Here is a 14423-nt window from a genome sequence, read left to right as displayed (position 1 = left end):
CTCTTGAGGTCCAGGGTCGGTTGCTGTCTAGTCACTGTGCTGCATGGCTGTTATCTCCCTCATACTCAGCCTGCTTCTCTCCTGTATGTCCTCGCCGCCCGCTCCTGGGGTCTCTGAGTTTGTCCCCCCTGGTCCAGGCTGTGCAGAAGACGCTTGCTAGGGCAGCACCCCAGGAAGTCCCCCTGAGGTGAAGTCAAGGTGTCATGACTGGAACAACTCCACCCCCATCCCAAGAGCCGACGAGAAGACAACAGAAATGATCCGACCTCTGATTCATGGCCCCAGCGTCTGCAGGACTGGTCTAGGCAGGAGGACGAGGCCGGACAAGCACAGGCAGCTGGCTGATTACAGAGGGCAGGGTGAGGTGGGGGTGGGGAGGTGAGCTGGAAAACTGCAAACAGATGTGGTCATATCCACCCTCGCTGGCCACACCAGTTCCCTGCCTCCGTCTGCCCCGCCCCCTCAGATCTCCTTCCAAGAAATGACATGGGGGCCACTTCTGAGGTGGCGTCCCTGACTTCCTGCCATTCCCATCCATCCACGTCTTCTAGAGCCTTCCATGATCTTCTCTGCTATTGGCCAATGCCTTCACAACACACGCCACTAGAGTAAACAGTGCCAAGCTTGCTGACCATATTTCAATGTCATCCTGGAGCCTTGAACTAGAGCAATAATTTTCTCCCCAGGAGAGACGGTGGAACAGAAGCAGTCCAGGACCGGGAGTCAGGGAAGGAGTTCTAGTTCTGTGTCCACGCGGGAGTCGGGGCAGGTCCCTTCACCTGCAGGAGCTCTCTTTAAGCTGGGACACATGGTGTTTTGGCTGCCACAGTCCCCAGGCATTGGGCATATCACTGGAGACCCTGGCCCTGTCCCCTCGGGCAGCTTCCTCAGCCTCTCTGTGTTTCAGCTCCTGCCTTTGTAAGAATGAATGAGTTAATTTCTTCAAAGTGCTTAGGAAAGTGTCTGGCTAAGTGTGAGCTATGGTTCATACTTATGGGTGTCCTTGATTGCATTGGGGTTTTCTCCATCTGGCATTGTTGTGCTGTCAGGTCCTAGAAGTTGGGGAATGTGGAGCCTTGCCTTGCAAGGGTCTGTGGTCCAGGCACCCGGATAGCAGCCTGCCCAGCCTCCCCACGTACTGGGCACTATATCAGGCCCAGAAAGCAGACAAGTCCTGCCTCCATCCATTCACAGGCCGGCTGCGCCCCCTCTGCTCCCAGATCTCAATGAACCCAGCGCTCTCCAGACCCCCTGCACTTCCCCAGCAGCAGCCACAAAGGCGGAAGGCCCCCAGAAGGAGTTCCGGTCACCAGCATCTGTGATTAATATTTTGCAGGTTGGTGGCAGTGTGGCTTTTTCCTGACCTCAGGGAATGACTGTTGTTTGGCTCTTGTTAGAGAGGTGGAAACAATTTAAGGAGGGGGGGGAGGTTGGGGAGAAACAGGAAAACAAGCATCCCGTAGTTGCCAGTTTAATGCAGGGCTGGCTGGCACTTTTCTCCAGAAATCTCAGACTGCTGGGGGAGGAGCAGAAGGGAGGCCTGACCGAGGCCTGGGGGGTGCGTGGTCCTGGGATCCTGCCAGCCTGGCGAGTCTATTGAACTAAACTCCCAGAGATAAGAGTCACAGTGGAGCTCCAAAGAGAGTTCATTACTCCTTCCCGAGGGCATAATAAATTACCGTGAATGGGGTGTCTGAGACCAACAAAATTCTCCAGTTCTGGAGGTTGGAGGTCCAAAAGCAAGGTGTGGGCAGGGCCGCTCTTCCTTTGTCGGCCCCAGAGAAGGCTCCTTCCTTGCCTCCTTGGGTTTCTCAGAACGGCAATCCTTGGCGTTCCTTGGCTTGTGGACGCATCGCTCCAATCTCTGGCTCTGTCTTCACGTGGACTTCTCCTCTGTGTGTTTCTGTGTCCCCTCCTCCTCTTATAAGGACAGGAGTCATTGGATCTGGGGCCCACCCTCATATCCAGTATGACCTCATCTTAACTAATTACACCTACAATGACTCTACTTCTAAATAACGTCACAGCCTGGGGTTCCAGAAGAATGTGAATTTTGGGGGCACACAATTCAACCTACTACAGTACCCTCGGCCGCCTTATCTTGGGGTCACACCGGAACCCCACAGAGGTTCCAGCAAGTGTGGACTTGACCAGAAGCCCCTTTAGTCCAGGGGTCAGCAAACTCCACCTGGTTTTTGTGTGGCCCATGAGCTAAGAATGATTTTTACATTTTAAAATGATTCAGAAAAAAATAAAAACCAGAATGATATTTCGTTACCCATGAAAATTATTCAAAATTCTAATTTGAGTGTCCATAAATAAAACTTGTTTGGAACACAGCCACACACCCTCATTTATGTATCGTCTTTGGCTGCTTCCACTAGAACAGAGACTGTGCAGCCAGAAAACCCTGAAATATTTACTATCCGGCTCTTTAAGGAGAATTGGTGCCCACCCCTGGGGCCGTGGCTATCCTGAAACAATGTTTCCTGCCTGGCCTGCACCGCCCACATGTAAAGGCCTCCCCAGGTGCCCAGGTCTTCTCCTCTGAATTGTGCTGTGTCTGAACCCTGGGTGAAGGCTGCTTGGTGGTTACCATAGGGCCCACTGTGCAGCCAGGCACGCCTGGGTCCAATCCTGGCTCTGGCGCTTAGCCAGCCGGCAGGTCCCTTTGCTTCTCCATGTCTAAGTGTCCTTATCTGTTAAATGAGGAGGAGGTGAAATTTCTGCATCGTGGGGCTTCTCTGAGGATTAACAAAGCTGCAAAAAGGCCTTCATCACAGTGCTGGGTGTGGTTCGTGCTCAACAAAGTTCAGCTCTCACCATTGTTGTCCTGTGGCTCTAGCAGATGCAGGCGGTTGCAAGTAACAGAAAGTCAAAGACCTTTGAAATTTTCTAATATGCCAGAAAATCCCACCTATTCTGGTGAAAGCTCCCAGCCAGGCTCTTCGGGTCTAAATCCACTCTATCAACACTGAGAGCAGAGTAGGAGGAGAGCCTATCATCGGCCTTGGGTCTAAGACTGGAAGTTTCCATGGGGATAGCAACATCAGAAGGCACAGGTGAGCACCTCTGTGGATTGCTGGCACCCATGAGACCCTCCTGTCCACACTCCCCCTTGCTCTGCACCCCAGGGCCCTCTGACTTCCCACTGACCTTGGACCATAAGGAGCCCAGATGGGAGAGTGGAGGATGGAAGGAGAACCAAGTCCAGGTCGGAGGATGGTGATCGTCTAGCTGCCAACCTGCCCCTGGGCGGCGTCCCTCTCTCCATCCAGCCTCCTCTGTCTGCAGGCTCCAGCTCCTCCTCCTCCTCCATTTGCCATGTCAGGCCTGGGGTAGTAATGGCATCCCGCTGTCCCTAACCCTGGGGTCTGTAGTATCCCCTGAAGCTCCCTAACGCCTCACCACACCGTGGTGAGTGGTCTCTTTATGAAATCCTCCCCGAATGATCCTAATCCGAGTGTGCCGCTGCCTTCCAGCGTGACCGACACTCCAAAAGGCAGGTGTGGCTCTCCTACCAGAGACACTTCACATTTCTAAGATTCAGAGGTTTCCTACGGACCCAATTTCCAACCAGGAGGAGTCCCAAGGCCGGGTAGAGCAGGACCTGGTAAGGGAGTGGAAGCCGGCACTGAATGAGCCGGAATTGTGCCTAAAGCCAGAAGTTCTTGGATGATTCCACCTAAGTGGCATTTTATCCACGAACAATGGCAATAATCCCTTACGTGTGTAGAGCGTTATATGGCTTACAAATTGTGCTTGCATGTAATCTCCCTTCTAATACCTTCTTTTCTTGGAGGGATACAGAGCAGTTTTTATCATCCCCATTTTCTGGAGGAGGAAACTGAGGTTCAGAAAGTTTTGCATGAGCCCCCACATCTGGCGGACAGTTAGATTTTGAGGCAGGTGGCTGATTTAGCAAGTAAAAAATAGAGGATGCCATTTGAATTTCAGAGGATGCATTTGAATTTCAAATAACAACAAATTATGTTTTAGAATAAATATGTCCCGCACAGAATTTGGTTTGTGTTTTCTCCAGCAGCCCTAACTTGAACCCGGGTTTCCCGTGTCCAAGGCCTGTGTTCCCTGCTATATCAACTATGCTGACCAGCAAGATTCCTGAAGGTAGCCTTGCACCAGCCAGGATTTCCCCTAAGTTTCTACCAAATGTCACAAACAATCCATCAGTCGTGGGGTGTGGGCGTGGAAATGGGTGAGAGAGATCCTATAGGAGGATGTGTTTCTTCTTCTCTCAGGCAAATCTATTAACAAGACTCCCTCCAAAGCAAAAATCTATGCAGGGCAGTGTCCTGCAGACATGAGTGGGTGTATCCTGGAGCCCTCAGGAGGGAGAACGGGCCTCTAGTCGCAGGACACAGGGTCTGAGAAAGCACTAACAGAGATGAGCTTCCTTCTGAACTTGGGGTCACAGTATCCCATCCTGGCTGAGGCAGAACCGAGCAGGACATCCAGTGCTGGAAGGAACTCGACTTGCTGTTTCCTCCACGCCACCCCCCGAGTCCCAAATCACAGCTTGCGTCCAACATGGCGGTCCCAGGGCCTACCTGTAGGAGGGGTTTGGGGCTGGGCCCTGCCCCCACTATCAAGTATCACTCATCAATAGAGGGATCAGATAATTTACTAAGCAAAGTGAAAGGGAGCATTATTAATAATTACACCGGGACCCTACGTGTAAAGCAGGACCTGTGGTGACCCTATTCATCAGCCACTTCACCTGGGCCCCACGAGGAGCTGCTGAGCAGAGCCCAAAGCCTTCAAGACCGTGTTGCTGCAGGCGGTTGGAGCAGAGGGGCAGACGGGTCAGCCCAGCCCCTCATTATCCTGTAGCTCCACCCCCGAGCTGCATGTTGAATGAAGGCCACCAGGAGGGGCCCTCCTGTTCAGTTCAGAGTCAGGTTGGTATTAGACTGGGTCCATGTCTATACAGCCAGCCTGCAGGGCAGACTCCAGGGGGTCATGGCCAAGGGTGTCATCCAGATCCTTGGAGCAATGGGCGATGTTCTTTGGGCTTTGACCCCCTGTGCCCTCTCGGGTAACCCAGGCCCTGGCTGAAGTTCTGGTTAAGTAGTAATAAAACCCCAACCCAAAGGGCCTGGTTGACTTGGACGGTCAATGTTAAGAAGAAAGTGAACCAAACGCTGTTTGGTTATTTCCATTTCCTTGCCCATGGTACCACTTAGTTTTTGAGCAATAGGGGCTGTACAGCCCCAACAGCCCCAAAGAGGAAGTGGGAAGGTCTCCTGATTTCCTTGGAGCCTCTCAGGGCCGGCATTCGAGAAGGTGGTTGCAGCATGTGCTAGGAGCCTTGGGGCAGGCGGTGGGGGCAGTCCATCTTGAGTCTGATGGAGCCAATGGGCCTGACACCCTGGAGCTGGCCCACCCAAGGCCTCTCTCCTCACCTTCTTACACTGCACCTTAACAGAAGCTCCTCCGTAACCCATAGCCTCCCAAGCCAGCTTCTGCAGGGAATCTTCCGTGCCAGAAGCTGGGATGTCAAAAAGAGAAATAGCAGCCGCTTTCTCCATCTGTTGGAGAAAAGCCTCATTGTCAAAGTACTTTGCCATTAAGATGGGGAACCTGAAAAAAAGCAGCTCCGATGGTTCTAGACCTGCCCCTCTGCATGCAGGACAGAGAAACTGGGATGGGGAGGGATCATTGGAGGACCCTTCTGAAGGTCACCTCTATCTAAGAGATTATTTCCCTATGCTTTGTTCCCTGAGTCTGATCTTGGAAAAGGCAGAAGTTGGACCCATTCCACAGATGAGGTCGTGGAGGCTGGTAGAGGTTGAACTCAAGTTTAAGCTGGAATTTGTGGGAACCCAGGTCTGCCAACCCCATGCTCTTTTTGGTTAGCCTCTCCAACCGAGTGCTTTCCCATTTGGTAGCTCTGGGAGCTTTAAGAAAAGAAATCCCACTGAGTTCTGAGATGCTTCTTCATGTGTTCCAGGCGAGATTACCTTTTCTCGGTGGGAGGGAGGGCTATGTGGAATCTAAACCGCGACGTGGTATCAGACCCACTTGTCTCCTTGGCTTTTTGCAAAGCGCCTTGCCTTCCCTCCCCTCCCCCCCATCCTTCTCAGCAGATTGACTTTCCTCTTTTTTTTTTTGGTGTCAGCATTGGCTTTTTTTTCCCCTGGTGTATTTGACTGGTAATGGAGCTGGAGACAGCCAAAGTCCACGCCCACTGGCCACAGGTAGGGAGGGGCCGATCTGCGATTAGAAATGAATGAGGAAGAAGATTGGAATCAAAGAATACAATGAGGCTTCTCCCAGGTCGAGAACAAACCTGCTTCAACCACCAGAAACACAAGACTTTGATAGTCAAAGCCCTTCCTTTCAAATCCCATTATTTTCTTTGATCTTTCCACAGTTCCCCTGAGAAAACTAAGAGGCACTGTAAGTCTCATAGTTTGCAAGTGGGTATTCTAGAACCAGTACCCACTCTGCTGACTCCAGTTCTGGAATGTCTTCCATGTGACTACTCTTTGATCAAACATCCTCAAATCAGTTGGAGTGGAGTTGCATCTAATGTGGGGGTTGGGTTCCAAATTTCGTGTAATACAAAGATTACGTGTAGTCAAAATTACCCTTGAAAAACCCCTTAATCACCTTGAGAATTGGTCATACAGTACAGTATGCTTGGTTCATACTGTAATATATGCAGGAGAAGCTCTCTTATCTGACCTCCACTTAACCAACAAGCCATATCCATGGTTCCCTATATTCCGTCTGCACAGCATGCAGATGCCCACAGTCCCCTGAACACTGCAGGCTCATAGCCTGCTTTCTGTGATGCCCATACGCTTCTGCTCCCACTGAATCGAGTCGTATGTTTACAAAGAGTCAACTATCACTGTTCCCAAACTTGTTTATGCCAGTTGTACTTTTTATAGTAATTACATAATTTAATGAACTATGATGTAAGTGGATAAAATAAGAGTGCAAAAGGAGAATAGTCATTTCTTTGAAAATCACATCAAATGCTTTGGAAAAGGAAGGCTTTGATAAACAAAATTTGCAAAAATGAAAGAGTGTGTTGAATTGATCATGGACAAGAGCTGCAAAATATTAGGGAAAAATGAGAAAATCCAGGATTCTGCTCTTCCATTAATCCGTAATTCCTCCCCTGGAAAACTGAGATTCCCTGTGTTCGCCTGGCTGTCGCTCCCGTTTTGGGGACAGCAGTTGGCCCTGTGACTTCACTTCTCTTAGGGATCTGAGAAGAGTACTTGATTTTTCAGTTCATCCAGCTTTTTACTTGTTGTTGGGACAAAGTGGCAACTTCCAACTTCCTTACACGCTGGACCGGAAACCGGAAGACCTCAATCCATCATTTCTAAGAATTTTTGCTTTACTTTAAAGAGATAGTAACTGGAAGTCACTGATGATGCATTATACATGTGATTTATGTAAGAAAGACAACAAGGAACTCTATCCATTGAGCCCCTTCTCAAAAAGGGAAAATGCTAAGACTCAACACTAACAGATTAGTAAATGAATGAAATTCCCTTAATTATGTTTTCATTAGTTGACAGCCTCTGTATGAATAAATGTCTGACGTACATTACACAATAATGTAGATGCTGTGAAATAAGTGTACTCACAGGGAGGCATTACACGTACTATTCAAATCATTTCCCCTTCGCTCTCTGTCTTATTTGAATCCGTCTCACTTAATTTACGTGAGAGAAATGTGGTGTAACGTAACACCAGTGTACTCATCAATCCAGTGATTCAAGCGCTGACTCTAGACCTGGGGGATTAACTGGGTTAGATGCACCAAACACCACAGTGGTTCTCATGACATCAAGCCACTAGGATCTGAGGGGCTGGCTTTGTAAAATTAAAACAGAAATGGACCAGGAACTTGCCTTCCTGTATCAGAGAGGCAGCGTTTGTCTCTAGACTGCTGTCGTACAAATTCTGCCCTTCCTAATTCTCAAGGGCAAACTGCTTCAATTCTCCCTGATCCAGTTTCCCTCCTCGGGGTTGTCACAAGGATGCCGTGAGTTAATCAATGAACATTGCCTGGCACAGGGTGAACGCCCTACGCGTGTTAGCTATGGCTCTTATGATTATCATTTATTGTTATCTTTTCCCCTCTAATTTGGCATAATCTGATAGGGTCTTATCCTAAAGGTGTAAAATAAATAGTGCCTTTCACATGAAGGCACAGGTGTCCACTTACCTACAAATTAAGAAAGCAAATGAGTTGGACCCCTGACTCCCTGCAAAAGCACAGCCTGGCTTACGATGGGCGTCCGGAGAGCAGATTGTGTGAGCATGGTGTGGGGGTGGGGGTCCCCATTTACCTTCCAGGGAGGAGAAGAATGACGATTGCTTCAGAACTCCAAAAAAAAAGTTTATTTATAAAATACTGACAAGTTTGACAGGACATGGGACTTCTCATGGTATATAGTTCAAATCAATTTCTTTCTTACCTTTCATTTAAAAAATAAACCTGCTAACAAGCTATATGACATATAGATATATATTTTTTTTCTTACAGATAGACACCTGCCATAACGAATACTCTCCCCATAATTTTTCATTATATCATTTAAATCAAAAAATAAAGATTTGTGTTGGTTTTTGTTTTTGGAGTCTATTGTGTGTAAAGAAAGGTAACATGTTTAAATGCTTTTGGTTATTCTTGTGGAAACAAAGAGAAGGAGGGTGGTCCCAAGAGGGCACCTGTGCTCAAGGTGGTGGTCAGGGTTGCCACTGGGCGGGACTATACAGAGGCACTGGGGGGCGGGCGGCTGCTGCTCACATGGCCCCCCCTCCCCCTCCCACCCTCCAGCCCCTCACCCAGTGTGGGCACCTTCAGATGTGCACCATGGAAGGTGAGGGAAGTCCCTGCCCAGAGTGGGCTTTGGGGAGGCTGTGGCACCTTTAAAGCTCTGCCCAGGGAGGTATGGGCAGAAAGAAGGCCTCGAGGCAGCCTGCACCAGGGCGGGGCAGCCAGAAGTGTCCTTGTTCCCTCTGAATCGTGGCAGTGTCAGGTGGGGGGCCAGAAGGAGGCAGCCTGGGTTTGCAAACTCCCTGGAGTCCTGGGAGGAAGGTGCATCTGGAACCCAGCTTTGGGTTCGTCTTGGCAGTCTGGGTGCGGAGCTGATGCGAACACTGGAGGCACGGCCAGGAGGGGGAAGGGTGGCCAGGAGGGGGAAGGGTGGCCCTGATGTGCCAGGTGTAGGCTGCTGGGTACGACACCAGGAGAGTTCCCGAGGGCACAACGAGGCAAAGCTAGAGGCGCCAGGTGGCGAGCATCCTGGTGTGAATCTGCTTCGGGTGCAGTCACATGGACAACTTAGGGAGGCTCCCAGTTCCCCAAGGGTTGGGCCCACCACACCCTTCCAGTGCGGCCAGATATCTGGACCAGGGCTGGGCACCACCACTGCCCAGCAGAAATGTAAACAAGGGCAAAGAGATGTCCTCTTAGAAATCCAGGGCTCCCCAGCCGGAGACCTGGGCTTCCAGACGTGACCGGGACAGTGGAGGCAACATTTCAGACGGGTGGGTGTGGATGGAGGGTGAGACCCTCACCTCGGGCTCTGGGTTGCAGGGTCCTCGCCCTCTCAGACAACAGATCCCAGTGGTGCCCAAGTGGCAGTGACTCAGGCTGCCTGTGCCTCACAGAGGGACAACTCAAGCCATCGGAGGGAGTCACAAGAGGCTCTTTACTAGCACACAAGCAGATGTGCATTCTGTGCATTTCTGTATCTGTGCACGCATGTGTGAGCCCAGGTGTGCATGGGTGCCATCACAAGCGTGCACGTGTGCGTCAGCACGGTGGAGGGAGTGTGTGGGGAGGGGAGGATGAACATCTTAGTGTGCCAGATGATTCATAAAGGCGAAGGAAATGTGGCCTCATGTGCTGCAGTATACACACAAACACACAGAATGTTTTTACTCATCCCCGCTTCCCACCCCCCCAGATCCCTATCTGGGCTGGGCTAAAATAATTCCCTAACGCAAACTGGGAACTTCCTTAAATGGTTAAACACACAGCAGAGAGGGAAAAGGATGGGGTTGTTTAAAAAAAGAAGATGAGAGGAAAGGAAAGAGGAAGTGCAGCGGGATCCCTGCGGGCGGCCCTGGATGTGCTGCCTCCCCGGGGCCAGATGTGCGCAGGGCAGAGCCTCGCGTGCGTGCTCCTCTGGGGGAAAGAGTGTTTCCTTCCAGACCCCTTAGTGGAGAAGCTGCTGTTTGGACCCCAGAGCTGGGTCAGCCTGTCTGCTGAGCCGTCTTCCGACTTCTCCCCATCACGTTTCCTGGGCGTCTGCACACGGCGGGAAGAGCCACGGCCGGGGGTGCCCTTTCCTCAGGCCCCGGCCCTGCTTCCATCCCAGTCACCTGATTTGGGGCCAGTAGGGAGGGGTACAGGTCCTCTCTTTCCTTAGTTCCACTCAGGTCTCCCCTAACTTTAATCCTCACCCCCCAAAATAGGGCACCGCCCCCTCCCAGGCAGGGCCAGCAGTGCCCGCTGCTCCGCAACCCCAGTGCTGAACTGAATGTGCCCTGCGGGGCCATCTCCTCTCCCAGAGGAAGCCATCCATCCCCAAACGTGGGGGTGGGCCACTGCGCAGGGCTGCTGGGGGCACCCAGGGGGCACAGGACAGCCCAGGGAATGAGATGGAAAGGCTCCTCCCTCAACCGTTGCATCTGGAAGTCTTGAGCCGATGGGCAGATCCAGGCCACCAGAGTGGCTTTTTAAAGAACATTGCTTGGAGCAGATTGTGTGTGTGTCAAAGCTCTGCCTCCCATCAGTTATTCTTGTCGCTGGGTCCCATCTGACCTGCTCCTCCTGGCCGGCCAGGCTGTGCATCTCGGGAGCTGTGCCTGGTGCGGATGAGGCCCCTCCCTGCTCTGAGCCCTGGCTAGGCTGAGCCGAGCCTGGAAAACGTTACTGGGGGCTGGGATGGTCTTTGTCTCTTTGTAAACGGGGCGCTGAGCTGATCTGGCAACCTCTGGGAGCTCTGGCCTCTGGACCAGGGCCTTGGCCGTCCCTCTGGTGTCCTGTCCCTCTGTGATTAGGAGGCAGTGAGTTTCCGAGGTGTGGGTTGAGAGCGAGGGGGACATAGATCTGAAAGTTAGTGTCCTGTCTGGTCAGGAGGACCCGTAGGGATTTCTCTTACAGAGGATCCCTGGACCCTTGTCTCCGCAAGTGCATGGGGTACGTGTGTGCGTGTGTGTGTGTGTGTGGCAGAGGAGGATGTCTCTCTGAGGAGAGGGGTGTGTCTGCCTCAGCAATCCCTCTGGGGCTCCCCAGCCCCAGGTGAGCTGAATTTCCTTGTCTAAATGGCTCCCTTTTCCTCTTCCCTGAAGGAAGGGGCAGGTGGTATCTGAATTAGAAGACAAGGAAAAGTCAAAGCTTCCTTCTTAGGTTCCTGACTTCCCGCGTTACGCCCCGTGAAGCCTGGCCAGCGTCCCTGCCTCTGTTCCCGAGTTCATCTCTCCCAGTCTGCGCTCAGGAAAGTGAATTCAAGTAAAGGGAAGGCGGGACTCAGTGGTGGGGGGACTCTCCTGCACCCTGAGGGGTTTTCTTCCTGGGATTCACAATAAAAAAGCATGTTAGGAACAAGGAGCTGGCTGGGCAAATTCTCACCCTTTAGTTGTTTTCCTTTTTCTAAATAAACCAAATGCTTGGCGGAGAAGTTGGGCATGGGAGGGGCGAGTGGAGGGTGAGGAGCAGGGCAGGGGGCGAGCAGGGCCATCCATGGCAGCCAGCGATGCACGGCGTGGAGGTGGGAGGGTGCGGAGAGAGGAGGTCAGGTGGGCTCCCATGGACGCCCATCCTTACACAGCATCAGCCAGCACTGGGCCCAGGGCTCCACACATGCCCGAAGGGGGCAGCTGGCTGGATGTCTGGAAGCTTCTTCTCACCTCAGCCATGCCTGCCTTACAGCCCTCCAGTCCTTTCCCTTCTCTCTCTCTCTCCAGGGACCCCACCCACTCTGTGTCCACCGCAGCCGCTCCCCCAACTCTGTGCTGTCTCGAAGGAGCAGCGAAACCCACAATCTTGAGGCCGACCAACCATTGGCCACACATTGTTCTCTCATGGTTTTCTTCTCCCTCCTTCTCAACGCTGGCTTTGCTGGCCCTGGAATCTCTGGAAAAATAAACTCAGGAGGTGAAAAGTTGACTTGGTTTCGTGGTGTTTTTGTTTTCTGGCAGGCGGTGCGGGGAGGGCTGGAGGGGGAGTTGGGGGCCATTTTTCTTTCTTTTTCCTCTTCCAACGTCAAACAAATGATGAAAATCCTGCTATAGGAGCCCGGGAGCCGGGGGCTAGGCTGCTGGGGGGCCGGTAGAGGGTGCTTTGCTGACTCGGAGGGTTAGGGGGATTTTGGGGCGTTGGGGTCCGACTGGCCTTGGGCCGAAAGAGGTTGCCCTGCTGGGCGCTGCCGCTGTTGGCGATGGTGGCGTGGTCCGGCTCGCCCGAGTCGCTCTCCGTGTAGCTGTACGCCTGGGCCCGCGAGATGCCCTTCTGCTGCCTGCGCCACGAGTTGTAGTACGTGGGGTCGCTGATGTAGTGGTTGACGAAAGAGTGGGCCTTCTGGTGGTTTGGGTCGACCTCGTACTCACTGTCGCTTCCCTGAGAGGAGAGAGAATGGGGGTGTCAGTGGTCCCATGAGAACAGGTCCTCGTGGTCGGGGCTGGGAGGCACAGAGCTCTGTGGTTTGAACCTCTTCCAAGCCCTGGACTTGGGGCGCCTCAGCCCCTCTCTGCCGAGGGGGCGTAACAGCCTCTCACGCCCACCTCTGCTCCCTTCAGAGCACACCATGGACGCAAAGTGTCTGCCACGGTGTTGGCACACAGCATGACATGAATCCACAGACTTGAGTTCTAAATTTTTTAAAATCGAGGTGAAATTTGTAAAACGTAAAGTTAACCATTTAAAAACGTGGCATTTAGGGGCTGGCCCCGTGGCCGAGTGGTTAAGTTCGCGCGCTCCGCTGCAGGCGGCCCAGTGTTTCGTTGGTTCGAATCCTGGGCGCGGACATGGCACTGCTCATCAGACCACACTGAGGCAGCGTCCCACATGCCACAACTAGAAGAACCCACAACGAAGAATACACAACTATGTACCGGGGGGCTTTGGGGAGAAAAAGGAAAAAATAAAATCTTAAAAAAAAAAAAAAAAGTGGCATTTAGTACATTCACAAAGTTGTGCAACCGTCACCTCTGTTTAGTGCCCAAACACTTTCATCCCTCCAAACGAAAACACGGTCCCCATTGTCACTCCCCATTCTTTCCTGAGCCCCCTGCCCACCCCCTGCCCCGGCAACCACCGATCCACTTTCTTTTTTTATGGATCTACTTATTCTGGGTAGTTCATACAAATGGAATCATCCAGTATGTGACTTTGGTGTCTGACTTCTTCCACTTAGCAGACTGCTTCTGAGGTGGAATTAATCATGCTACTTTATTTTCTATATTTTCGATGCTTCGACATCTGGGGCCCTGATGCCCTGGAGGGAGCACCCCCCACCCCCCCGGCCCCAGCCAGAGGTTCATCACTTCTCAGAGACGGTAAGCGGACTTTCCTGTCCAGAGCTTACACCCACCACCTCCTCTAACGGGCTCTCACTCACTGACCCACAATCCCCTGTCCCCAGTCAGCCCTGGGCCAGGTACCAGACAACTGGGGGCAGCTGCATCGCAAAGCCTGTGGAATTTATTCAAAGTAGCCCGCTTCCCCTGCCCACATTTCCTGTGGAAACCACAATAAAGGATCCTCCTTACATCTTCCTCCTGCTCTCTCCGCCTCCTGACCACCCTGGTGCCTCCCCACGTGGCCCTTCTTCTTGGGAACATGGACAAACCATCTTTTCAATGGTAATAGTCTCCTGATCTGTGGGCCTCACCAGACCTGAATAATAACAGAACCAACATTTCAAAACAGAGGCTCATGCACCATCTACTGAGTTCCAATCTTGGTCCAGCCTCTGACATTGTGTGACTGGGGCCAAAGCCAGGGCCAGATTAGAAGACCTTTCGAGGCTCCTGGCACTGAACCAAGGCTGCTGCTCACCCGTTGTGACCCAGCATAAAAAAGCAACACACAGTTACAAAATAAGCACGAGGAAAATATCAACACAAGTTCTCAATTTTCACAGGATGATGGCCCTGAAGCTTTTTAAAAGAAGTATAACCTATTACATTATTCTCAAAATTGTTGGTACTTTGGTGTCCTCAGCATGCGCTTCATCTGCCTATCAGGGAAATCAGCACAAGACAGGAGGCAATCTGGGTTGTCAAATAAAATAGCGTTCAGATCTGAACGGCGGAGCTAAAAATATCGGGCGCCCCTCCCCCACCCCAAGCTCCCAGCCCTGTTTTGAGAACTAATAAGACAACAGATGGGAACGCCCTCAGAACTCTCTGGAAGAGATGCA

General features: G+C 51.9%; 1 protein-coding gene across 3 annotated transcripts in view; it reads right to left on the bottom strand.

The window, feature by feature from the left end:
• Positions 1 to 8365: 8365 nt before the first annotated feature.
• Positions 8366 to 14423, bottom strand: part of SDK2 (sidekick cell adhesion molecule 2) — a 273751-nt gene continuing 267693 nt past the window's right edge. For all 3 annotated transcript variants that reach the window (XM_005597218.4, XM_023652110.2, XM_070226013.1), the window contains one exon: positions 8366 to 12619. In XM_005597218.4, coding sequence (XP_005597275.3) covers positions 12266 to 12619 — 354 coding nt within the window. In that variant the 3' untranslated portion in view covers positions 8366 to 12265. The remainder of the gene's footprint in view (positions 12620 to 14423) is intronic.

This window comes from Equus caballus, chromosome 11 (genome assembly GCF_041296265.1).
Source record: "Equus caballus isolate H_3958 breed thoroughbred chromosome 11, TB-T2T, whole genome shotgun sequence".
Classification (NCBI taxonomy): Eukaryota; Metazoa; Chordata; class Mammalia; order Perissodactyla; family Equidae; genus Equus; species Equus caballus.
The sequence above is the reverse complement of the archived record's forward strand: the minus strand, read 5'-3'. Positions and strand labels throughout refer to the sequence as shown.